This window comes from Bombus huntii, chromosome 14 (assembly GCF_024542735.1).
Source record: "Bombus huntii isolate Logan2020A chromosome 14, iyBomHunt1.1, whole genome shotgun sequence".
Lineage (NCBI taxonomy): Eukaryota > Metazoa > Arthropoda > Insecta > Hymenoptera > Apidae > Bombus > Bombus huntii.
This window is the reverse complement of record NC_066251.1, coordinates 6,563,075-6,590,424: the sequence shown is the minus strand read 5'-3', so window position 1 is coordinate 6,590,424 and position 27,350 is coordinate 6,563,075. Positions and strand designations below refer to the sequence as shown.

The window sequence follows — 27,350 nt, the reverse complement described above, 5'->3', positions numbered from 1 at the left end:
AGAAACGGAAAACAAGCGTCGCAAAGTATGTTGAAGCAGAGGCTTTGCTCTTTGAAACGAGACTGTGTGTACGATTTCTTTTTCACGAAACTGCGGTTGTTCAAGCGTCGACAATTTTTCGCTCGAAATTTAGCGATCCTTCAACCTTACTACGTACTGTATATCAATCCACTCGTACGTTAACAAAGAAAAGAATAAAAATTGCGAAAATTTCAACATTCCCAGTGGTATGCCGCGCGATTATAAAAAATGTTCTAATCCGACCAATCGTACGACTTCCGTGGTCTCGTAGAAACGAGAGACAAAGAGGAAGAATGCCGGAGGCAACGCAGGAAGATTTCATAGCCGCTGAACGAAATTTATCTCCGCTATCCGGCTCGTATCTGCGCTGGAAGCGAAGCGCGATTCAGCTCGCGTATGTGGAAGCGGCTTTTATCGAGGCTTGAAAAGCGTAGAGGAGAAGCCGAAGCATGGAGAACCACCTGAACGGAGCAAACCTGACCGGTACAACCTGTTATGGGCCATGGAACAGATTTTGACCCGACGATGACCCGCCGACGTCGACTCAGACGCGGAAGAGTCGCGCTACTCCTAATACCACCGCCATGCAAAACAGAAAAATCCGAAGAGGCCACGCGTCTTACACGCTTGGAACGTCCGAACGTTCAGTTACTTCCGGTTTCCAAGATGCTCTCGACTCAGCAGTTAATCTTTTCGAGATAGATGTTTCTTTTAAGAATGAACGTTCGAATTTATTTTATTTGTTTTTCATTCATTTTTAATCGATTATCTGTTTCTTACGAGTGACATACCCTTTGAGAAGCTTCATAGAGAAATAAGAAACGGGCGAATATAATACGCACGGAAGGTGAACGCGCAAAAAGGAAGGAATGCCTGACAAAGACCTTAAATGGTTTCAAAACGAGGGGGAAAAACAATCGAAAAAGATCGAGTTGGCGGGTATGCAAATTGGCTTGTATAGGTACATAGTTATACTGCCTGTTTGTAAATGAGATTCGTGCAATCGTTGGCGGCAACATGGGTTCGACACAGAAAACAACGAATCGTTAAATTGAATCAGAGCAGAGTTGTTGGGACAATTAAGACGATAATTTAGAATTTGTAAAATAATATTCGATGGGTGGGATAGAAGCCCCTGCATTGTTTGCAAGTAGAAAATCCGAGTGAGTTTAGAGTCTTATTGCAATTATGGCAAGTTCCAGACATTATAAATTTTATAGGGAACTCAAGCCACGAATTTCTTTCCATTTTTTAAATTATGCAATAACCAACTCTGTATTTAATTGTATTCCCGCGTCATATTACGCTTGTACCTCACGCCCACTTATAGATAGGTTGCGCTACACGTATATCTGAGATTTGTTAGTCCTTTATTCGTTAATCATTTAATTTCAATTACGTTAAATCCTGATAAATTGCCGACGCCGAAGTTTACCTTTCACAAATAATATGAGAGTGATCAGCCACTGTAACTGATACATCAGATCTGAACGTGATGAAACCAACAATAAAACAACTACAATGAAACGTAATACAACACGAAAAGGGATTAGCTAGGGCTACATTAGGAGTAGGTATATTTAAATCTTCATACTTAAAATCTCTTGGAATAGTTAAGCCGGCAAATGCCTCAAGTTCTAACAAATAATAACTGTTTTAACAAAGTAGTAACAAGTTTTAACAAATAATAATAATAATAATTATACTGACGCGATCGTTGGCTCGACGTCAGTCGAGGAACAAGTAATAATACTCGACAATAGCTATTCATAATCGAAAACATTATGAAAAATTTTACAGTGAAAAGAAAAGAAAAAGAAAGAACGAATAATCATGGATATTGATATTCGTGTTTCCTTAGGTACCTGGATAATATGAAATCGATAATTTTATAAAGAATATAAAATTCATCGATCTAACCGGTTTCTAAGATGCTCAAATATACCTACTCATGATCGAAGAAGTCTTGGAAACTTGGAAAATGAAAAGAAAAATTCAAGGTACCTGTTCGTGCTTCTTCAGGTAGCTAAGTCGAGGAAATGTGCGGTCACAGAATTGACAAGGATAAGGTGCGGTAGCGTTGGTTCCGTCGGCGTTGACACCAACGTCGGCGTCGACCTCGGGCTCCGACGGGAAGCTCGCCGATGTCGGCGTCGCACAAGAAGACGGCGTCTCTCCGCCACGTCGCGAGTTTGCACCGCCATCCTCGCTCTGCCATGACGAACTTCCGGTGCCCAAGGCCTCTGCAATTCAAAGCAAAATTTCCTTCCAAAAATCGTTCAAGTTCAATCGATGGAAATAATTTCACAAGAGTATAACAAATATGACGTATTTTATATTATATTATTTGGTGGATATGGGAAATGAGAAGAAATTGTGACGTGTAAGAGATATAAATGCTTGCTCGTTTCATGGTGGACGGACGGGGATAGCCATTTGTATCAATATAGTAAAGAAGAGGAGGGAATAGTATAATATTAAATCAGCATAGAAAGTGGGAAAAGAATTTTAGCGTTTGTTTTATTTCTCATTTTGTTGTTGAAATAGCATGGTAAAATTCCTATAGATAAATATATCCTTCTTATGAATATAATTATATATCATTGATAATTTTACATTTTTCTAGACAAGTCATAGTTGAAGGATGAAACTTTCTAAATTTACACATTTATCATCAATTAAAGAGTAACATTAAGTTACTAATTAAACGATAAATAGATCTGCTTTTGATAAAACTGATCTTCTGACATTGGTACATTATACTTTTTTTTTTTTTTTTACAGAAATGTCATCAAACAACTGTGCTTATATTATTAATAATCGATAAAACGTTCTGTCCCCAAAAGGATTGATTTTATTTAAATTAGCAACCGAATTCGCAGCAGTGATGTCAAACTTTTGACGTTGTAAATGCCAAAAGTCAGGAAACCGAGGAACGAAGATGAAGAAAGGGAGAAGCCCAGGCCTAAGAAACCAAGGAACCAAAATCTAAGAGCCAAGATACCGAGACCAAACGACCAAAGAACTTCTCGGTTTGCAGTCAACAAAGTGTCGATCAAAGAACAGCGTCGATCTTTCATGCACACGGAACAACAGTGGCAAATATTCGTATAAAGCGATCCTTTTCGGGGAACAGGTTTATAAATGTCGTAAGACGGACCTGTCCCATAAATGACCTTACGAACTCGAACACGCGTAGGAATATTACAAGAGGTCTGGCTGACCTTAGCTCGCCCGTTACGTGTCTCTTTATATCGTTTTCGTAACGAGTATGCGGTGAAACTGGTACCATTAACCCGTGAACGTCGTCAAGAAGCTTCGTCGTTCATCCTCCGCGAGAAGACTGGTCCTCTTGTCCTTTTGATAGAAGAAAAGCACATTCCTCGCGGGAATTCTCTACTCGGGCTTTGCCTCCTCTCTTCTTTATCCCTGTATCACCCTGTTATCCAATGTTCATACGGCTCATGCAGGTACACGCTTGTTCAAGTTGCTTCGCGAGGACGGAGATCGTTTTCTCGAGACAATTTGTCGGTGCCTATGTATTTGGCTTTATTTCAGACCCTTATCTATTCGATTCTTTCGGAAAATATTTCGAGAATATAAATAAGATAATTTAATTGATATAATTTGTATAATTATAGTAATTAGTATAGTTTAATTAATCCAGAATAGGTGAAAATTCCAAGGAATTCTAAATTATAGAGATTTATATGATATGGATATTGGGAAATTATATATATAGCGCTTCTAACATATACATATATATATCCCTTGACATCCCTTATATATCCCTTATATATCCTTTGATATTGAATTTTTTTCTATCATGACGATTAAGAGAGCAATTAAGAGCGGCAGAGTTAGATGCGACACCATTGTATATTTGGAAGCATATAACAAATTCGTAGCTTTAAATAACGTAATTAATACGTTTGGTTACCCATACATCTGTTTTCCAATTATCATTGGCAAAATTAGACTCCAAAGGTGAGTTCAGGCCGTTCAATATTTATCGTCAATATTTCTCAACATAATTAAAAATTACTAAAAAACTAACGTAGAAAAAAGATATATAATCGTCAACACATTGTTATCATTAAATCACACATTGTTAATATCATCGAGAACGTTTCAGAACTTCGAAATATTGACCATAAATATTGATAGTTGGTAGAATTCTCAAAGGTAGTAGAATTCTCGATAAAATAGAGTGTAAAGAAGTAAAGAAAAAAAAAAAGAGAAACGCGTCGTAGAAAGAGAAAACCGGTGACAAAGGAGACATCCGGACGAGGCGAATCGAATAATTAATAATTGCCAGGAATGAAGAAGACTCCCACCGGGTCGGATAGAGCAAAGTGGCCCTGGTAAACGGTGGAAATGACTCGGCTAGTTGGCCGTTTCCTCATTTGCCCAGTCCACACGCTGGATCCGACACCCACCACTGGATTTAAGAGATTTTGCGGAATCCCGCCGTCTCTTGCTCGCTTTGAAACACGAACGCGATGAGAGACACCCAACGAGATCGGATCACGGACGTGGATTCGTTTAAATGGGTCGCATCCTCCACCCACGCGGCCTTCACGTTTTTCCCCCTTTCTAGCCTTCTGCGATCGCGTAGAAACTTACGCGATGTTGGATGATTGCTTAAACGACGATCAGCAAGATTTTTACATGGATGATCTAGAGTCTAGAAGATTCTTGGAGGAATTAGAAGGAAGCGCAAAGGGCGTTGAGGGATTTGAAAGTTAGGCTGACAACGAGGAGGGGCGGTTGCAGTGATCGAAGTTTGCGTTTTTGATTGTTGAATCGCAGATTTGCTGGATTGTGTAGTTCTTGAGTACTTTAAGCTCTCATTTTCTGTTTTGCCAAACTTCTCAATTAAATGTTGATGTTATTAAATCTTTTTTATTCTTGACATTCCGTATCTATGTTTCCAGATTTTTGTATCTACAAATTTTTATGTTACTCTACTATATATGTATATATTATTTTGCTTTGCGGCTACGAGATGAGATTGATGTACATAGATTTCTCATTCACATTCTCATTTGACCTTAATATATGCTAGATTGTTACATATATATTTAAACATACTCTTAATTATACTCTAGTTAATCTACGCTTAATTGTTTAAATTTAATCTTTGTTACTCTGCTATATTCATAATTTTCCGAATATTTCTGCTAAAATTATTTCATTCTCGTCTGCCTATTCGTGGCAATTCGCAATGTAAATACTTATTGCAGTAGGGTTTTTCTTTGGAGTTTCACAGTAATATCGATGATTTCTCAGTAAGATCGATCGATTGCAATCGTGGATCTCGTGAAAAATCAGGTGTCCCTGCAATTGTGCAACGTGGGTATGGGATCGAGGCACTCGCCCAATTGGCGGCATCCAGCATGACTCACGCGCGCCTCTTCTTGCAGAAAAAGAGACGCAGCAGATCGGGTGAGCACGCAATAAATATAAACCGAGCTGCCGATCGAGCGTACGAAAGCACCCAGCTGACCCCGTCGTCGTCAACAATTTGGCTTCGATTGCCAACAAATCAGGATCAAGCCTTTCGTCAGCCCATTCATGGAAAGCTCCGATCGTTCTTCGAAATCTTTCAAAGACCCATCTTTCAAAAGGGTGAATTCTAATGCGTATTACCTTTTCAACTAAAAGTTGTTGCAGACGCAGGTTATTTTGCAAAGAAACGTTCACGATCTTTACCCTTGTTGCAGTTGGTGCGTTTTACGTATTTTATAAATTCTGAAAATTATATTTTTATTGAGTTGAAGATCCTACTAACGTCTACTATTAAAATGATTCATTAATCAATAGTTCAAAATTCACTAAAAAACTGTTAAAATTCACAGAGAAGCGAGCCGAGAAACTTGGAAAATATTCGAAGAACATTGCTTCCTTTCGAACATCCCTAATTGCTAAAAGAGCGCGAAACGAAGTCGGGGGCTTATAAAGCGAAAATTACATTTCGTAACAGATTTTCTGATTTTTACGAGAAGAGTGCAGGTAACGTTAATCTAAAACGAATGACAATTCCAAATTTACTTTGGTCATCATTATCCTCTAGAGAAGAGTCTAACGTTCGTATAGGACATACATCTGGGAAATGTATTTAACACAAAGATTATTGTATTAGAGATTAGAACTGCATTTATTGCAACGAAATCTTAGCAAGTATCCGACCAATGGAACTCTTGTCGTCTAAATTTACTCGTTTAAACGACAACTTCTATCATGAACGAAAACTGACCTACATAACAAGGATAACCATCATACGAACTGTTCGTCCCCCAGTCGGTTCTACCGTATGCTCTTTCATTCACGAGCTCGCACTGAAGGGTTGAAAGGATTTTTCAAGCCGAAGGGTTGCAATTATCTCTCTTTGCCTCCCATTAAATGAGGAATCCATTCGGATACAAAATCGGAACAAAAGTCACTTGTCTGAACGATAAACTAAGAACTCCAATTGTCTGAAGTAACTTTTCTCCCCAAGTTTAAGCTGCGATGAAACTGGCCACGAAATTCAACAAATTCAATGTTCGAATTCAATGGAAAGAGCAATGTTGAAAAAATGTGAGAACAGCGTTTCTCAAAGCTGGCGATGAACGCTCTAAAGAAGATCGCGGATCGATGAGTGATCGAGAAGAAGATGCGAGAGTTTACGAATTCCGGTGGAAAATGGGGGACGATAACGTGAAAACGAGTAGAAGCAAGGACGCGAAGGCTTGTTGGAGGATTCGAAGGGGGTTTTATTTAGAATCTCGATTCCGTCCAATCAGCGGCGATGTGTCATCGACGCGAAAATAGTCGCACTTAACACTGGCAGCTCTTTTCTGCGACCTGCCGATGCCAGCCGTATTGCATTGTGTTTTTATCTTGTCCAAGTGTTAGTGCGAGCCCATACAGCCTCCCTTGTGGTCGCATGTGGCCGCGTATAATGTTGTCACCTCGTGCCCGTCGCTATTTATAGGATGCTTCGACCACGCTTATTAATAGGGGGCCGACTTAACGCCTTTGTTAATTGTGACTTATGTTAGCACGCGAACCTCTGACAGCCCTCCTCTCGTCAGACCAGTGCCAGTGGTTTGCGCGGATTTTTTCATTGACGTTCGTTGTACGTTTGATCGTCGATCACAGATAGATTCCAATAACCGGTTCATTAGGGTTTTGGTAATTTGAATCTATTATTCGACATGAAATTTTGACGATTCGTTATTGCGAAGATTGAGTTATTTACGAATTGCTGTTAGTGAGACGTCGCCGATTCGAGCATCGAGTATTTTATTAGGGTGATTGATAATTGGAATTTTTTTTTAGGGTGCTTTAATTTCATAGGTGGAGATTAATTTGATTTCTAACGAAGAAATTTTAATAGATAGATTATTTGAGATTCAAAATTTCGGTATCGATTCATTAATTTCGATTTTGGTAGTAAATTAATTCAACCCCTAGTTAGAAACTAGTTTACTGATCGATTATTCCAATTATGGTTTTTTCGAATATTATATTCTCATCGATCTTACGAATGATCCTGTCGAAACATTGAATTCTTTCAATATATTGAGATTTCAATAGTTCATTAATTGGAAATACATACGCATACTTAATTAGAAATTCGATAATCGTTTACTGCGACTGGCTGCTACAGAATATTTGCACTTTGACAGTCGATCGTTCGAAGTTCATTTAGAAATCTGATGATCAATTATTGCGTCTGGATATTGGAATTTTTCAAAATTCAGGAGTAATGGAATGTTGCCGATACGTAGTATGCAATACTAATTAAAAATTTGAAGATCGATTATTGTTCGTGAATGATCTTAGAATATCGAGATATTTACAAATCGTTGATTCTATCTTTAAGTAAAATCTCGTTAAATAAATTGCTATGATTTATTTAGATCCTGCTAGAACGTTGAGATATTTATACCTCATACTACCGAACTCTTCTACAATTTCAGAGTTTGATAATCTATTATTTCACCTCCCAATTGAAAGTTTAATGTATCCGATTATGGTATGTGATTAGCCTAAAAGCTTAGAATTCCGATAATCTAATTACTCTAATCATTACAATTTGCCACCAAAATTGCGAAAATTCTCAGAATAAACCACCCTCTTGTTATATATTAAAAATCGCATAGTACAATAAAAGTAACTGGTTCCCTAAAATTCAATGCAAATAAAAAAATCCACGGAAGGAGAGTTGTTGTAATTTCGATACTAAATCTTGGTGTAATCTAGAGATTTATTAGAAGAGTGACATGTGGCAACTAATATATAATGGCAAATGTCAACTTTCCTAATTGTGATCTATGATGCCCATTCTCTAAGGTCTAAATTGAACAGCGTCAAATTGATATTACGTATGCCTTCTCCAACAGCGAGGCTTTCAGAAAATTCTATCAGACAGTCGATGATGCGTTGTCATCGTGAGATGCTCTTAATAACGTAGAAGTTAACGATCAATTACCGGATCAGATTGAAATTGAGAAGACGCGTGAAACGAAGGGGAACTGATTGAAGCGCGCTTGTACGAAACGCAGAAAAAGTGGCTCGTAAAGAATATTTCTCGTTTATTGTTAATATTTAGATTTTTGTTAAATTGACTCGAAACTGCCTGTCGACGAACGCCATTGTTTCATATTTTTATCTTTATTTGAGAAACGATATGAAACTTTCGTGCCATAATTTAATAAAATATAACACGAAGAGTCCTACCTTTCGATTTGGCTTGTTCATCTCGAGAAGGTTCTTTGTGGGCCTGAATTTTTCCTATCAATAGCTCTAATCTCGAACTGTTTCCCTTAAACAACATCCTGGTGTTCTTCCTGTTCAGTCATCCCTCGTGTACTCGAGTTCATTCGCCATCATCTTAGCACCCTCGACCAATTTGTCAATCCATTTTCTCGATTCTTATTAGCTTACTCTTTATCGCACTTCTTTATCTCTATTACCAATGCTCCAAAAATAATCAATCGTGCCCTTCTTTTCAGTTCTCTCGATAACTGGTTAATAAATCAACGAGAATTGATTATAACCAATGCACGAGTCAATAGGAAACTTGCGAAGATTGAAAAACATTGATTAAGTCTTCAGTCGCACTAAATTTTCACTGCACTTCCTCTTGCGCTTCTCTTCTCAACTGTTCCAGAGTCGATCAACGATTTTCAACAACTTCTACGATTTTCCCCCTTTCTGGTTTATTCAGTCTGACAGCAATATAAAACCAAAGCAAAGCCAAATAGCAATCAAGGGGACTGTCGATATTAACAACATTGATCGGTTCTTCTGTCCGTACAAGTCCACCAACTCTCCTTCACTCCGTCAACGTTATTCGAACACGCTTCCAGCCAATTCTCTAGTTGTCCTCCATCTCTGACTGTTCAATATCGAATCACGATTGCTAATTATAATCTATGAACGGATCAAAGTCGACGACGATGCCCGCGAAAGTCGATGCTAAAAATATCGATGGATCGTTAGCTTACTTTCGGAAATTTTCCAACGTCGTTGGTAAATTGCGAAAAATCCTGCAAACTCGAACGTAAGTGGAAAATCCACGGCAGCAGAACGGGACACGCTAGCGAATAAGCGTCAGGCGTGAAGTATCGCGGTCGGAACGCGAAAGACGATCCTTGACTGGAAGGAAGAAATCGATCCGATCACGACTGTTCGATCGGAAAGACTGACTGACTATCGGCTCTTGGTCTCGCGCGACCAGCCGCTCGAGGAACACGGTTGAGTGTATAAACGCGTACTAACCGGTGAACCCACGGTGGTGACTATTATCGCGCACGATGCAAAAGCGACGCACCAACGTCCTCCTCCTGAAGGCGAAAGAGTGCTGGCTGTACGTGGAAGGAGAGAAGGGACAACGACGACGACAAAAGCCGGCTGTGAGAGGCTAGGGAGTCCCCAGGGAAACCAGCCACCGCATTGGACGGTAGGCGGGATCGCACACTAACGAGTACACCCACCTTCCGGCTATCTATCGCACCTATTTAACCTTTCATTCATTTTCTGCACAGGCTAATATACCTGAGACCTCTTGCGAGGACAATCGCTAACTTGGTCATTAAGTATTTGCGGCTCGAGTCAGTGGAGGGGTCGTTGATGGGTCTGCCGATGGGGTGGTTGGCTTCCGAGAATCGAATTTTTATACCGAGGTTTGCAGATTCTTTGATGAACGAATCGAAGCCAGTCGTGATACGTATATCTGCATCCTTATTTATATCCTGGTCCGTATATATGCTGCCAATATCGATATTCTCTGTTACATCATTGATACTTTGCAATTTTTATGCTGCCAGGATCCAGCATTTCCAAGCATACTCCAAACTTCTGACTTTCATATTCAACCTTTTATCTACCTTTTACGTCGATTAATACACTTATCGGTCCTCTTTTGAGGCAGTTTCGTGACTTCGTTATTAGGAATTTCCTGTTTGAGTCGGTGGAGGGGTCGTTGATGGGTTTGTCGATGGGGTGGTTGGCTGGAATTTTTATTCGTAGGTTTTGCAGATTGTTTGACGAGCCAATCGAAGCTAGTCGTGGTACGCATATCTGCATCCTTATTTATATCCTGGTTCGTATGTATGTTGCGAATATCGACATTCTGTTACATCATTCATATTCTTCGATATTCCATACTCCTAAACTTCTGTCTCGTCTGTTCTATCCATCACACAGTAAGTAAGTTGCGAGGTTCTTTCGCGTCTTTTACGGACGAACTGGCGATTTGCCTGAGAAGTGCCGGTTTTAATAAGTAGATTCATAATGGAAGTATAGTGTGTGTTAATGGCTTCGGCGGTAGGGGAATCATTGGTTGTTCGGGAGCCTTGGGCGTATATGTTTGAAATTTTAATTGAGAGGATTTTGAAGTGGCAGAAGCTTAGAGCGATAGTAGCGAAGAGGAGATTTGAGGATACAAAACTTGCTGAAGATTTACTGGGAATTTAGACGCATTATATGGTGTACTTTCATATAGAATATGTATCAGAAATCTGGTACTGTCGATTAGTCAAACATAGTAGCCTACTTGAAGGAATACAGCATCTATTTCTGTGCTACCTATCTTACAAAACTGGACAACCATTAAGTACAAAATAGATCATCGTTATAAACCAATTATGATTAAATTTAACTTTCGACCATCCGCTATCAGAAGATCTCTAGGAGGTGCAACATTTCTATGTAGAATTTTATATGATCGCGTTAACTGCATCGAGTTCCTCACTTAACTTTCTTTAACTTCTATGTATCACCGTTTTCTAGCAGATCGTCAAAGCTCTTTTATAATTTAATTATAATATACTCTTTTTATAAAGATCCTCGACCTCAGTTTCGCTAGAGCACTGACTAATCATCGTAGCTTGCATCGTATACTTGCTCTTTTCCATTTTTTGTTGTATTTCTTTTATCTTGTTGTATTTCTTCGTATGCTAATTAACCCTTTGCGGCATATTTTCCATTCTCTTATTCGTTTCTTCTCGTACAGTGGGAAGGCGAAATTTCAAGGGAACTTATATTTTGAAAAAATTCGGAGCCAGCGTAATTTCGTGCTATATAATTAACAGTAATCTCTTTGTGTCCATTTAGAGAGGACGTCCGTGTTGTTTGCCAGATCTAGCGTTAAGTTTCTGCGCAGCTATGCATCTACACATATTTTTGCATAATTTTACTGTCAAAGTGATTTCTCCGTTGATTTATCCGTACTTTGAACTTTAGCATAATTTCACTCTGTTCGAAATTTGAGCACCGACAGCACGAAAGCGTAAATTATTAAAATATTAAATAATTAATAATTAAATAAAGATGAAATAATTAATTAAACCTAAATACACGTAGAGAATTACAAATTATCAAAATGTTTTCTATGATTTCGTTATACGATTTATGAACGCTAGTAGAGTTTTCCTATTAGTTTATTATCCGAGGTAAATTCGTCTCACGTTATCTGCGATAATCTACCGTGGATTTAAGTAATTATAACTTGTAAATTGTAAATTATGTTTTGCAGTAACGAATACCGCAAGATAGAGAATAAAATATCATCTTGACACAGGAGGTTCAGATTTAAAAATACGAAACTGCTTTCGAGAAATATTTCCAAGATTTTTAAGAAGAACGTTTACTTAGTTTAAAGTTCGGAAAATTGAGAATCGTTATACGATTTGGCACTAATGAAAGATAGAATCCGATCTGAAAGCGCCAAAGGAAATTAGAAAATATTTAGTATCCATAAATTGTAGGGAAATTTCTTGACGTTATGAAAAACGTTTAACTGCGTTACAAAACGTCTTGTACATTCCAATTGATTAAAAATTAACCGAATGTTAAACGAAAGTAAACACATTTTACTTCCTCGAAGCGATATCCAACGACAGTTAACGAGCTGATAACTTCGCCGTCTAATTGAACAAGCAGCACGACGAATAATTCTTGTGAAATCTATTTTCAAGGTTGACCAATGGGCCTCCTATCGGGGATCCTGATCGGGCCTTTCCAACCGATTCGTATTTAACTATACACAGGGTGGTGCAATTACACACAATAAATCAACGTAAAATTCTTTCTATATTTGAACGTAGATTTGTATCTTGTGTTTGAGGAAAAGAGACAGAAGATATTCACAACAAGATTATTTCTACATCGGTAAACACGAATCTCGAGCGAGAGATACTTTTATTTTATTCTCTGTATGTTATCACGTGCCTAGTGCCTTACACCGTTTTGTATTATTATAGACGCAAGCACATTTTCTGTATTATGCGTTCGATATTTCCAAGAAATCGCTAATCATGCCTGGATATGTTAAGCGAAATTGTTTTTGCAAAAGGTAAATTGAACGCTACAAAATATCAGCGGATATTGCGTAGCGAATTATTGCTTTTCATGACTGAAATGGAAGACGAGAACAGAATTTCTCGACAAGACGATGCTCCTATTCGTACAGCCGCCACTACGAAAAAGTGGTTTCAAGATTTCGGAATAGAATTATTATTAGCATCGAGACCTGATCTGAACCTGATCCTTCTGGATCCGAGAACCAGAGAGAAATTCCAGCAGGAAAAGTTCACGATCGGGAGAAGTTACATGTACAAAATATTTGTCGACTTAGGAAAAGAATAAAATTCGCGTGGACAGATACTGAAAACGAAACTCTAAATAAGTTAGTGGATAGCGTGCCTAACGGATTAACAGAAGCAATGAAGAAGAAAGGAAAATCCATCGAGCATTCGATGGAAATATCAACACAATAAAAACTTTAATTTTTCCTAGACTTTGAAAGAAGAGAATTTTTGTTCGTCCCCGGTTTTGTTCCATATTGTAGGACGAAATCATACAAACAGCTTTCAGTTTATAATTGTTTACTGTATTTTTTCCAATTCGTCGCTCTTCTTACTATTATACTTCAGTATATAAATTCAGAAACATCCTGCATGCGCACGGAGACTTTCAAAAACGCGTTGGTATTGGAAACAGAAGAGGAAAAAAAAAAGAAAGAAAGAAAGAAAGGAGAAGAAGAAGAGGGAGAAAGAAGTAGAAGAGCCCACCGGGGAAAAAGAGGGCGAAGAAAAGAAAGCGAAATTCGAAGTGGAGAGAGAAGAGGCCCCCTACAACCCCTGTGAAATCGACTGGAATGGATTCTCACACACGGCTGGAGCTCTGTACCACCTTATGGGAGCAACAGAGGAGATCGACTCCCTACGGGGACCCATAAGGTGTGCTTGTAACCCGTAGCCCGTGCACGGAAAGGCGCGAGGCGCCCACCCATCGCGATTATTTATCTCGTTGCGATCGTGACATTAGGTGGTCTTCGTTTCCAACGACGTCATTCGCACGTAAATGCATGTATGTTGCTGTCAATGCTCCCTCGTGAGACTGCTTACCTCTCAATTCTCTCGTTTATATCGACTTCTTTCAATGTGCACTATAGTTCTCTTGCCTGATAATTGACCAACTAATAACATTGGGTTGACTCGTGTAAATTGGGGCACTTTTGTTCAATGTGAATAGTTTCCCTTCTTTTTTTTTTTTTCAAATATTTAGCAGGAAATTCGATTAAATATTAGCCGGTTCGCGTGTGGTACATTGCGTTTGCACAGTGTCACTTATCCAGATGTGACTGCGTGGGAGTTCAGGTAGGCGTGTCTTGAAGATCTTCCACTCCACGTGCACTCTATTTACCGTTTCTTCGGCAGCTAACACAATGAGGGAAAAAGCAGCATCGTAATCAGTTGCATAACGCGCAATTATATCAAGTTTCTGAACTTGTGTTCTAACCTTTGCTCTGAGTTTGGGCGGCACAAAAGTCTTGGAAATTTGGCGTGGATCGCGACTATAGTTTGGGGATGAAACATTATCGAGAGGACAAGCGTTTTCTGTTTTCTGATACGTTCGAGACAAGCGTAACGCCAGCGAACATCGAAGCTGTTCGGCAACTGATGGAGCATGGTGAACGCGTAACGATCGGAGAAATCTGCTCGAAAGTTAATATCAGTGAAGGAAGCGTGGTTTCTATCATTCGGAAGGAGTTGAAGTCGCGCAAAATCACGACCGCCTGAAAAGGCGTAAGGAGGACAACGCACGTTGCAAACAGCAACGAAGAAGAGCACTTCGCGTGCAATTGGCTTGCGAAGCAGCCCTCTAGTTTCGTAGAAAGTGTAACGAGAAAATTGCTAATATGGTGGAAAAAGTGCGCGGAGAGAAACGGAATACACATAGAAAAATACCTGGTTCTTGTCCCTTTTGGAACATTTTACTGAAACGTGAGGTTTAGCAATAGCAATGGTCTGTAGTAATAAAATCAAAGAATAAAACAGTCGTTTCATTGCAACTTCGTTCTATATCGTAACAGCCACGCGTAGGCTGTGTTGGACGAGTATACTCGTCGTCGCTTACTTTTCGCGGCACGTTTTAGGTGCACACTTTTCAAAGAGCTAACTGGTCAAGTCAAGAATCGCTATAGTATATGTATCTGCTGAAAAGAACTAATTAACAGAAACAACGTATTTATTATTTCAATAATTCATAATAAATTCAATTTAATAAATGAATTTTAACAGCTAACAATGAATACGTTATTTCTATTAACCCGTTTAATTTGCGGTAAACATGGTCGCGATAAATCCAGATAATTAAGAGCGACCATAGAATAGTATGTCTGCTGGAAAGAAGCGATTCAAGACAACTTGAGGAAAAACGAAGAAATTGCGATTTCTTCCTCTTGACTTGAGAAATCTCGTACTAAATAAAGAATGGCGATGATTTTTCGAAGCAATGCAGGTTCTAATTGCCTCGAATGTTTCCACGAGCTATCAAGTTTTCATTGTGCAGAGTTTTTGCCGGATGCTTTTATCGATCGCGCAACTGGACCGAATCGTGCAGGCGGCTACTCTATTCGACATCGAAACGGAAACAGTACGACTGGCAGCGATGCGAAACAGTTTGGGCAAAAAGATGTTCTGCCATTAAAGATCGCCTTAGGCACGCACGTCCGATCGTTCCTGGATCCTTTCGACGCTGTAATATATAGTAACACTATCGTGAAATCATTGCAACTCCAAGCGCCACTGACTTCGCTATTTTATGATAAATTTAAGTTCCCTTTGGACAACTGATGGTTTTACGTATCTTCCGATACTTGGAGGTGGATATTTTGAATTATTATTTGATGTTCATTTATTATTATTGCAATTATTATTCTACAATGGAATATTTCGATGGGAAAATTTGGAGCATCACAGTTGCGGAGTGTAAGGAAAATTTCCATGTTTTCTGTTATTATCGAAGCGTTTCTTTACTCTGAAACTGTGGTAAATTGAAGTATGCATTCGTTTCTGGAAAAACTTATTGGCCTGGACAGGTATATTTTTTTAATTCCACCTGGTACACGGGATGATCGAACCTCTTCGTTAGACAAATTTGAAACACCGTAGCTGAGCAATGTAAGATTAATTTGTATATCAAGGACGAGACGAATTGTAGTTTAGTATTCGCTCTCATGTTCGGAACGAATCTATCTGGACCGTGCTGTAACTAGAATGTTGTTTAATTACGAGAAACGAAATTCTAATTGATTACATAGCTTTTTATCGGAATTTTCTAATTGTTGTGTATTAAATCTTGGAGATCGATACAACGATAAAATGATAAATCGTTTACACCGAAAGAAGAGTGCTACTGTTTTAAAGTTAAACAAAGATATTTCAATATTTAATTAAAGGAAACTTATTTAACTTTCGTGAGTATTTACTTACACTACATCATTTTCGAAGGAAGATTCGAAGCAACAAGTGAACTTGAAGGTGTAGCAGTTAACTGTTACACGCGTGACACAAAGGCTGTAACACACGCGTTACACGTATGTTACACACGTGACACAAAGACTGTAACGCAAGGTTGCAGTCTATTCTGATGTCAAAAGTTTCGAAACTTTGATGGTGAACAAGTAGTTTAAAGTCACGCTACTAGATCCAGCTACATTGCGTAACTTCGCTGAAACTATGTGAAACTGCCTGCCGAATAATCTACGGGATTTCCATAGTCTGCGGACCTGTGACTATGACAATCGAAATGGTTCGACAAACACAATTATCTATATAATCCAAAACTCAGGTAGATAATATGATTAGAGTACTCTAAAACATCCGAAAACGTCAAAACTACACGACAGGCAATATCGCATCAATTAAATTTTAAAATGTACACGATCCAAAAATTTCGTATTTGCGACTAAACCTCCGTATTGGGTCGACTCTTCGACCAGTAATTTTAAGCAATTTTTTATCAAAAATTATATAAAAATTATATTTTCTTAAAAAGATACATATTGCCAATATATAATATTGACGATAACCCAAGTGTTCTACTTTCGAATCTTTCGTAATACTAAATATTCGAATCTAATTGAAGGAATTCATATGCGAAGATGTATCTCTTCCTAACCAGTTAGCTGCTGCGACCTCTTTGAGAAGCGTGCCGCAAAAAGTAAACGACGACGAGTATACTCGTCATAACGCAATATATTGCAATTTCTTCATGACGAGTATATTCGTCAAAAACAGCTGACTGATTAAAAGTCACTGCCTAGCCCTTTCCTTTCCTTATTATCTTCACTTTACACCGCTAAAACGATGTCTACACGAGCTTTCTTCTTCACCATCGAACGAACGCTAACTCTCCAAGCTGACTGTAATGTCAATGAACATCGAATGCGATGTACATATCGTCAATATTTATCGACAAATCGCAACATTATACGTTGAGAGCCTTGAAATACCGACGATATTTATCGATCGTTTTAGAAAAATTCCCTACGAATCTCAAAATCGACATATCTTCAAATGCAAATAAGAGCAAAAAAAAAAAAATATAAGACACAAACGAACGAAAATCTTTTAGGATTGGCAACGTGACAGGATCTGGTCGTGAACGCACGTTGTGGGTGGCTCCTTAATAAGGCGCATGTGCGGGTTTCAACGTTTTCGTTTGGATCGACTCCGCCTACGCTGAACCAGCGATGCACGCGTTTCCCCTTTTGGCTGGTTCACACGCGCACGCGATGCTTCCGTCCGCCCCGGAGGTGAATCGCGTCGGATCGCTGCCTGGCAAACCACCCACACTTAGGCCGCATCCACACGTTCCGCTTTACTCCCACCACACGGCCACCGGCGTCACGCAACCCGTGGAAGCGGCACGCGCGATTTCATTCATGCTTTCGAGCTGCAGTCCTGCTGAACTACGTGCTCTTCCGGAATGTAGAAGAGACGGGGGTGAAAAAGTAAGAACAGTGTTTCACTTAACAAGAAAAATTTGTATACCAAGATCCTACATACTATCTGCGCTATTGAGCTTGTCGAGTACGCTTTGTGACAAGTATAATGTACAAGTTATCAACCGGTTACCCGTTTTTAACGAGTATACTCGTCACGAGGGAATGGCGATATTTTGTGCTATGACGAGCTCTGTCGGTAATAAAAGTAAAAGATAGAACAGTCACTTGGTTGCAACTTAATTCTGTATTATAACAGTCACTCTGCGTTTGACGAGTATACTCGTCACGAGGGAATGGCGATATTTTGTGCTATGACGAGCTCTGTCGGTAATAAAAGTAAAAGATAGAACAGTCACTTGGTTGCAACTTAATTCTATATTATAACAGTCACTCTGCATTTGACGAGTATACTCGTCACGAGGGAATGGCGATATTTTGTGCTATGACGAGCTCTGTCGGTAATAAAAGTAAAAGATAGAACAGTCATTTGGTTGCAACTTAATTCTGTATTATAACAGTCACTTTGCGTTTGACGAGTATACTCGTCACGAGGGAATGGCGATATTTTGTGCTATGACGAGCTCTGTCGGTAATAAAAGTAAAAGATAGAACAGTCACTTGGTTGCAACTTAATTCTGTATTATAACAGTCACTCTGCGTTTGACGAGTATACTCGTCATCGCTTACTTTTTGCGATACGTTTTTGGTACGCACTTTTCAAAGAGGTCGCTAACTGGTCGGTGAAAAACGGAGATCGAGGAAGGTGTTTCGACTGAGTAGATTTACAGTCAAAGGCTTAGTAATTGAGTGACCAACATTTCAAAAGGAAAAGCAAGAACGTAATATTCGAAAACAACCTCAAAACGGTACTAAGTAAAAACGAATGAATAAAACGTGTCTTACAGTTTCTAAAAGACAGAAATCTTTTCCAAGTAATGTAGTCGCAGAGAAGTAACGGCATTCGCAACAACTGACACGTGTTATGAATACATAAATATGTCTACTGATACAATGAAAAGCTTGTACGTACAGTGCTGTTCGCTTGAATAGTCTTGAATAATCCAAATTCGTTTCGTTCTCCCTTTATAACTTTGTCCAGAATTTACAGAGTCATTACAGAAATTATTAATTACCCTAGATCTTCCATTAATTCTTTTTCCAATTTCTCGGTTTGAATAGCCTTCTCCTTTCGAAACGTCAATTTTTTCCAATTTCTTCGACAGTCAATGAACTTCCGCCACCCATATTAACGCAACGATAACAACGACACAAAATAATGCGTATAATACTTAACATAGCGAAATGTAGAGTTGTTGCGGATATTTCCTGTCTGATCTATCGCAAAGCAACTAATCTAAATATTTACACATACTTGTAACTGCTTTCAACGTCGCGAAGATCGTCCAAAATCATTCTTTCAATCTTACGCTGTATTTTACCGCAAGTAAACGATTCATCTTTTATAGCGTCATTCTATTTCATATTAGAAACGAAGCTTACCTGTCACTGAGTTCATAGAATTTTCGTAAAGGGCACGAGCTTATTACAAGTAGCTGTTCAGTTGCGTGCAACTGTAGCGTGTCGTAAATAGCCCGCAGATAAATCCAATTCGAAATGAGCGAATGAAAGAAAGAAAGGAAGGAAATAAAGTGGAAGTGGAGCTCGGAAGAATATTTACAACGCCTATTGTATTTTTCCGCAGTTAATCACTGTACGTATTTAACCGGAGACCGATTCGTACAAGAACAGAATGGAACGTAATGAGTTTATATGCGAATAGTATCGTCCGAATTTCACCGAGCAGGATAGAACCGTGAAAGCGTCTCCGATTGGCCAGGTAGAAATTGGTTCCGTGGATTGTAAAGCGCCGGGATGCTTGCGTGAGATCGTCTCAATCTAATAAATTCATGGAGGAACGCCGTCCGCGTTCTCACAGGCTCCCGTGGAATATCCAAGTGAATTCCTACCGCTTCCGTGTGATCTCTCGACCGCAAATCAACTATACTAGAACGCCATTGTCACTCCATCCATCACGCGAACGTTTTTCCCCTCGTCCTTCGCTTCCGTAGAATTATTCGCTTCAATTTTTTCATTTAAAAGATTCCTCGTGAAAGCGGCGTCGTGTTAATTGCCGATCGTCGCTCTGTATTCACGCTTTCCAAGTTTTCAAGTCACCCGAGTCATTCGAAGATCTTCCACTTGTCGATAGCATCGATTTTAATTAGATAATTAATAAGGGTGGTACAAAAGGAATTTTTGTAAGTTTCATCACCGCGGTCTTTGTTTTTTTTTTTTTTTTTTTGCTCATTAACACGTTCGCGCTGCTACGAAGCAGATAAAATGTTTTTATTATGAAAAAGAAAAAAAATTGGAGAAGTTTAAAGAGGATTGTATACATACGGTGGTGCGAGAAAGTTTTTACAACTTTGCTTTGTGTTGCAATAGGTAAAGAAATATACCTAGTACATGTACGAGGAACTGTAGATTTTTTCGACTGTTGGCTTTTGTTCGAAGAAATTATTATTGCGAGCAATTACTGTGTAGAACGACTATTAATATTCCTACCTCTTCCGACTTTCTTCGTGTTAAATATACTTCGTATTTTTTCAACACCATATGCAAGGATAAGAGTGATTCGCTTTGTACTTGCACTGTATAGTTGAGAATTGGACTGTATCGCAAGACAAATAGAATTCCGATTGCGAACTGCCAATATAACGTCAAGTCCGAATTTCTGAAAACATTTTCACATTTTGTTAACGAACAGAAGAATAGAATGCTTCTTATCATGAGATACATTTCGTGCTTAATAATTAACAGCATGATGGAAAAAAGAGCTGTCTATATGTCTAAATGTTTTTCATTTATAAAGTAATTTTATCAATTACGTAAATTGTATGATACAACTATATAATAAATTAATTTCTAAACTAATTAAATGAAAAAAGGCAAAACGCTTGTTGATGGATTTAATCTTTTCGTCGATAAAGTTAACTGTTCTTTAATTAATCTCTCTATCGGACGAAGTTCGTTTCGATGAAGAAATCTATTTCATCATCTATTTCGATCATGAATCACGATTCGACATTCATTAGTAAACGAACGAAGGACCTTTCTCCAGTTTCCACGAAAGCAATTATTTAACCAACCGAGTTATCTTTGCCAGTTTCAGAGTAACTTGACGACGATAAAGAAACAGGAACAGAAAATATTTGCTAGAAGCTAGTCGTCCCGCAGTCTGAGAATCTGTACTTTGAGCGTGTACAAGTTGTAAAATATTTCATTCACAAACACGTTCATTGAGCAAAGTCGAGGTATCGAGTCGATTAGAATCAGCACCTTATTTGTTCTATCTATTTGTCGAGGGACGAGATAATTAAAATTGAAAGGATAATTCAGAAAGTCGATTCAGAAAGACCATTTGGTTTGACAATTAGCTTTTGATTAGATAACGTTCCTATTCTCTGATTCTTTATAAAATTGTCTGGAATCTTCTGTCTTTAACAGAAACTGTATAATATTAGAATCACTGAAGAGCTTTTCGTAGATCTTCTTATCTCTCATGAGATACGAAAAAAGAAAAGTTATTATAGTATAAATAAATTCACAAATATCTGTAATCTCCCTTTGTTCGAAATAAAATTTTTGGTTTGGCTGGAATGGAAAAAATAGAAGGAAAAACAACGAAACGTGTGTGTAAAAGTACTGTGCTGTACTATACCAGGAGAGTTAATTCCGATAATTTCGTAAAAAATTTAAGGCTGATAAATTTGTGTTGTAACGGCGTCATTTTTAAGAGAATAAAATGTAAACGTGCTCAGTTAAGGATTGGCCTAGCATAGGAGTCTGATAAATTTCCAAATTTATTTTTCCCATAAACGAAGCGTCTTGCGGAACAATGTTGTTCTACATATTCGATCTATTTTCACACACAGAGTAACGTCCTGTCGCTTATCTCTTCCTGTCCAGCCCGAAATTAACCACCTACGACTATACTTGATAAATTTTCCAACTCAATTTTCTCGAAGACGAAGCGTCATATGAAAAAACGTTGTTCCACATTTCCCCCTTATTTTTTCGCAAAGAATCAGCTCGTATCGCCGCTTTTACAGATTACTCGGTAAACTACACCCTGTATGACAAAGTGGGCTCGTACTTGAGGCAGTAACTTTTGAATAAAACACGTGTTATGCCTAATTAAACGTAAAAATGACCAAGTATCGTGGAATTTTAGTTTACTTGAAAAGTTGATGCGCGTTCTAGGGAGCGAAATGTAAATTGCAGTAACAAGTAGCGAGCAGCCTTTGCCATGACAAGAACGAGCTTCCGGTCAAGGAACATAAACTCCTCGAAACTGTCTTAACAACCGCGAGAAACAGCTCCAACCGGTAGCTGTTACTCTCTTAGGATACTTCCGTTTCAACTTCTCTAACCGTACCAACGTAATCGTTCTCATAATAACCCCATAGAAACGTACCATCGCAAAACTAATGAATTCAACCGATTCAACCTACTTCCAATGTATCTCTGCTCTACGTTTCAATAAAAATTAAATTTCGTTCGTTCGTTGTCATTATTCGAAGCTGCCATGATATTTACCAATAGGTGGGCGTCGCAGGACAAATCGATTTAAACGATTCCAATCGACTTGGGAGGTGTCCGCGTTGTATCGTTAAACCGAGTAGATTTCGTTCATGATTTTGTCATAATTTATAGCTTCGACGATATTCATACGCGATACTGATACACACCGGATAATGTATAGTACGAATTAAGCGCTATTCGATGCGCTTATTTTATTTTCGCATTGTACAGTGGGTGTTGAAAGTGTTCGTACATCGCTTGAAACAGGATAATTTTTTTAAATTGCACCGAAAGGTTGGAATTCTTTTGGGAAAATTCATTTTCCTGGTAGACCTGCGGAAAGAATTTTTTTCAAAAATTGCGATTCGTCGAAGTCGCACAGAAAATAGTAAAAGTCCTTTTTAAAACATTTTTATCTATCCACGTATCTATATCTATAGCGTCCCAAGCAAATGGAACATGCAGAAGATTTTAAAGTCACCTCTGTTCTTTTAAATGGAACTATTCATCTTTTTATATACCATTCGATGAATTTTTTAATTCTGTGTAAAAAAAAGATATTAAGATACTTGGATCGGCAAATGATCGATTTAAAAGATATTTCAACTTTGATGCTGTACAATTTATCGTACGAAATACGAGCGAAGACAACGCATTTTTCTATTTACGTTTAGCTTGTCCTAGTTGCGCGGGACACTTTGTATATAATATACCTAAATTATAATTATTATTCAAGTGCGGATTTCTATGTATTTGTGGGGAATAAAAATATGATGGAAATATTATAAAAATACTATACTATATAGTCGTATAGAAGTCGTGTACTATTTAGACTAATGATCCTTCGTGGTTGAAGACAAAGATGCTTTAACTATTGCAGTCGAAAGACAGCGGTTAAGACAAACCGCGTGGAGGGTCCAACATCTAGGAGGGTAGTCGGTTCCGGTCAGAAAGGTTACTTCCTGACCTCTGTGGACTTACCCTGGGATTAACCGGAAACTACCCAATCTTAGCTAAGAGCTATTCAAGTCTAAATTTATGCCGGTGGAAATATTTTTCTTACGTATTAAACCCTTTAAACGATAGGGAAATAAACAGATAATATTAATGCATAGTATATCACTGTTTTCTTCAATCGTATTATACGTATTTATTTGTCAACCTTTCCAGAGCTGAATACTTATCAGCTTTCCAGTGAAACTTATTTGTATTAATTAGTAACAATAAAGATAAATAAAATAACATACAAATAAATATACAAACATTGATAGAGATTAATAGAAATATAAACTATAATTCTATAGCTTGGTGGAAGAAATAGCGTGTCAGTATTTATAAAGTCGAGATGTTGGCACTTGAAGATATAGTAGAAAATTCATGTTCGAATAATTTCTGATGCAGAAGATAATCTATTTTTTATTTCATTCTTACTTCTGTCTCATCTTATCCTTTTTAGGAGCCCTTAAGGAAATTCGTAAATACGGCAAACGTAACAAAATGTAAAGCGTTGCCAACTAGTCACTGGATGAGTCGTGGAATATCGTATCTTAAGAAATCCGTTATTTCCCGTGGCATCCTCGGAGGGTGGTCTACCATCCTCTGGGGATCGCCAGCGAAATTTCAACGCGACGAAACGGCCGGAAAACTAATTTGTTCGCTAACAAAGTCATTCGATACCCCGGAGATCGCCGTGAATTGCCCCGTTAGATCCGAGTCATTTGAAAGCTGCCGGTCACTTTCGAACCGTTGTTTCCGCTGATCGCATCGACGACGTGTTAATACTTTCCAATTTCGTGTCCTCTCGACCATAAGAAGTGATCTTACGATAATAGTCGACACCGATCTGGCTCGTAGGAAACACGGATTATCGAAAGCAATTATCTTAATAGCTTTTCAAATTTCACCATCCATTAGGAAATTTTCTTCGACTATCTTTTCGGGGTCCTGGGGTGTCGTTAGTAGTCAAAATGTCATTACTCATCGGAATGCCAGGAAGAGTAGCTGAGTAATTATGTGGATAAAATACGCTTTCCAATTATGCTGATAAGTATACAAGCCCCTTTGGGAATACCGCCTTTCAATGACTCTACGATTCTTCGTTCATTATTGGCGAACGCGTTTCGAAAGGATGTCAGTTTTCAAGGATTTTGTCATCTTTTATGGCTTTATAGTTGAACCGTTGCAAGCGTATTGCTTGCCAAGGATTTCAGGATTCTTTGCTATATTCGCGCAGGTTTCTATTTGAAAGGACAAAATAATTAAGTAGAGGTTCACCTAGTTGTGGGTAATCTTGCCGATTAAACTGATTTATTTGAATCGCGAACTGTTATTATGCAGATGACAAGCAGTTTTGGCTCAATTTGTAAGCTATCGCTGTTTATCTCAACCGATTCAGGTAAACAAAGATCTGCTTTATGCGAGAACGGTCCATTCACAAAATTGAACATCTTTTTACAGCCCTTTATATTGTAGAATTTTAGATTATTAGAAGGCAGACAATGTTGTTAGTGGAATATTTGAAAATATGCTTTTTTATCGTATAACGTTTTACGTGCCAATGGGAATACTGCGCTTTTGGAATTTTACAATTTCCATTTTGTAAATAATTACGTGCTACTTGTGAATAAAGTATATCGCCAGTGCATAAAATAACGCAAGTACGTTAGTGACGATGATCGAATTTTATATATCTGTATCTGATGATCTCAAATTATTACAAGTACATAATCAGAATGTTCTGGAAGGGTTGATAAGCCAGTTACGGGCTAACTCGCGGTATGTATAATTGAAAAGTTGTACTCACAGAGTGAAAAGGAAGGTTTGTTATTCCCGTAACGTCGAGGTTGATGCAGAAGGAATGAAAGTGAACGGTTCGGTGGCCCTTAATGGCGGTTTCGTTGAATCCTCCGGAGGATCCTGGCGGTCCTCTTTGATATCTTGGCCTCCGACGAATTAACGTTCACCTGGCTGACCTCTTCGTGGTCGGGACGCGTTCTTTCGAATTCGACCGGCAAAAAACTTGGCGCGGGGTGCTGCTCATCGCAGGGGAGAACGCGTAAAAAATAAATGAGCTCGGTCTCGCGTCTGTATTAAGGGTGGATTCGCTCGCCGGAGGAAATCACTGGCGCGAATCACTTTCCAAGTGAAACTTTCATCTTTGTATCGTTCGATAGGTGGTCAAACTTGGACCGGCTATATCTTTCTCTTTGTGAAACTTCTCTTTCATGTGGATTGACCTTGATGTAATATTGTCAGGTTAAAAACCTTATACCTTGTGTTCAGGTTATAAAAAGTCGTATAGTTTGTTAGGTTAGGAACTACGAGTAAGGATGAGAATATAATATAATGTTCAAAAGATGTTGCTTAGGTTTAATTAATAAAATTGGTGCAATTAATTCATGTTTTTCAGGGAGAATATGGTTTGTGAATTTAGAGAAACTTAACATGTTACGTTTAGAGTAACAACTTGTATAGTTTGTTAGGTTAGGAACTACGAGTAAGGAAAAGAATATAATATAATGTCCAAAAGATGTTGCTTAGGTTTAATTAATAAAACTGGCGCAATTAATTCATGTTTTTTATGGAGAATATGGTTTGTGAATTTAGAGAAGCTTAAGATGTTACGTTTAGAGTAACAACTTGTATAGTTTGTTAGGTTAGGAACTACGAGTAAGGATGAGAATATAATATAATGTTCAAAAGATGTTGCTTGGGTTTAATTAATAAAACTGGCGCAATTAATTCATGTTTTTTATGAATTTAGAGAAGCTTAAGATGTTACGTTTAGAGTAAGAACTTGTATAGTTTGTTAGGTTAGGAACTACGAGTAAGGATGAGAATATAATATAATGTTCAAAAGATGTTGCTTAGGTTTAATTAATAAAACTGGCGCAATTAATTCATGTTTTTTAGGGAGAATATGGTTTGTGAAATTAGAGAAGCTTAACATGTTACGTTTAGAGTAAGAACTTGTATAGTTTGTTAGGTTAGGAAGTACGAGTAAGGATGAGAATATAATATAATGTTCAAAAGATGTTGCTTAGGTTTAATTAATAAAATTGGTGCAATTAATTCGTGTTTTTTAGGGAGAATATGGTTTGTGAATTTAAAGAAGCTTAAGATGTTAAATTTAGAGTAACAACTTGTATAGTTTGTTAGGTTAGGAACTACGAGTAAGGATGAGAATATAATATAATGTTCAAAAGATGTTGCTTAGGTTTAATTAATAAAATTAGTGCAATTAATTCATGTTTTTTAAGGAGAATATGGTTTGTGAATTTAGAGAAGCTTAAGATGTTACGTTTAGAGTAACAACTTGTATAGTTTGTTAGGTTAGGAACTACGAGTAAGGATGAGAATATAATATAATGTTCAAAAGATGTTGCTTAGGTTTAATTAATAAAATTGGTGCAATTAATTCATGTTTTTAGGGAGAATATGGTTTGTGAATTTAGAGAAGCTTAACATGTTACGTTTAGAGTAACAACTTGTATAGTTTGTTAGGTTAGGAACTACGAGTAAGGAGGAGAATATAATATAATGTTCAAAAGACGTTGCCTAAATTTAATTAATAATTTAATAATAAAGAATGATGGGAAAGACAATTTCACCAAAGAATTCTAACGCAATAAAATATCAAAGAACAAATATCAAACTCTTCGAGATAGCACTATCTCTCGAATAAGAGAAACAATATTGGATAATATTAGATTCATCTATCCTGTCAGCATCTATTAAGCTTTTTTACTTTTCTATTAAAAGTCTATTAAAAAGTATTTAAAAAAAGGCGGGCACCGAAACCACGCAAGCATCGTTGACCCATCTCACAGTGTGAAAAACGAACAAATTATATCGAAGAAACAGGTTTATAGCTACCGAACTCGCAGAATGATCCTCGTAGGTGTTCCGATGGTTCTAAATGCTCAAGAGGACGAAAAAGTTCTGTAGGAAACCG

General features: G+C 38.0%; 1 protein-coding gene across 3 annotated transcripts in view; it reads right to left on the bottom strand.

Annotated features, from left to right (window-relative positions):
* The window catches only part of LOC126873345 (zinc finger protein 423 homolog), a 136,238-nt gene that overhangs the window by 13,333 nt on the left and 95,555 nt on the right, over positions 1–27,350 (bottom strand). For 2 of the 3 annotated variants that reach the window (XM_050634103.1, XM_050634104.1), the window contains exon 5: positions 2,026–2,264. In XM_050634103.1, coding sequence (XP_050490060.1) covers positions 2,026–2,264 — 239 coding nt within the window. Of the gene's footprint in view, positions 1–2,025; positions 2,265–8,751; positions 10,028–27,350 lie in introns of those variants that run through there. The other variant, XM_050634105.1, reaches the window with a different exon arrangement.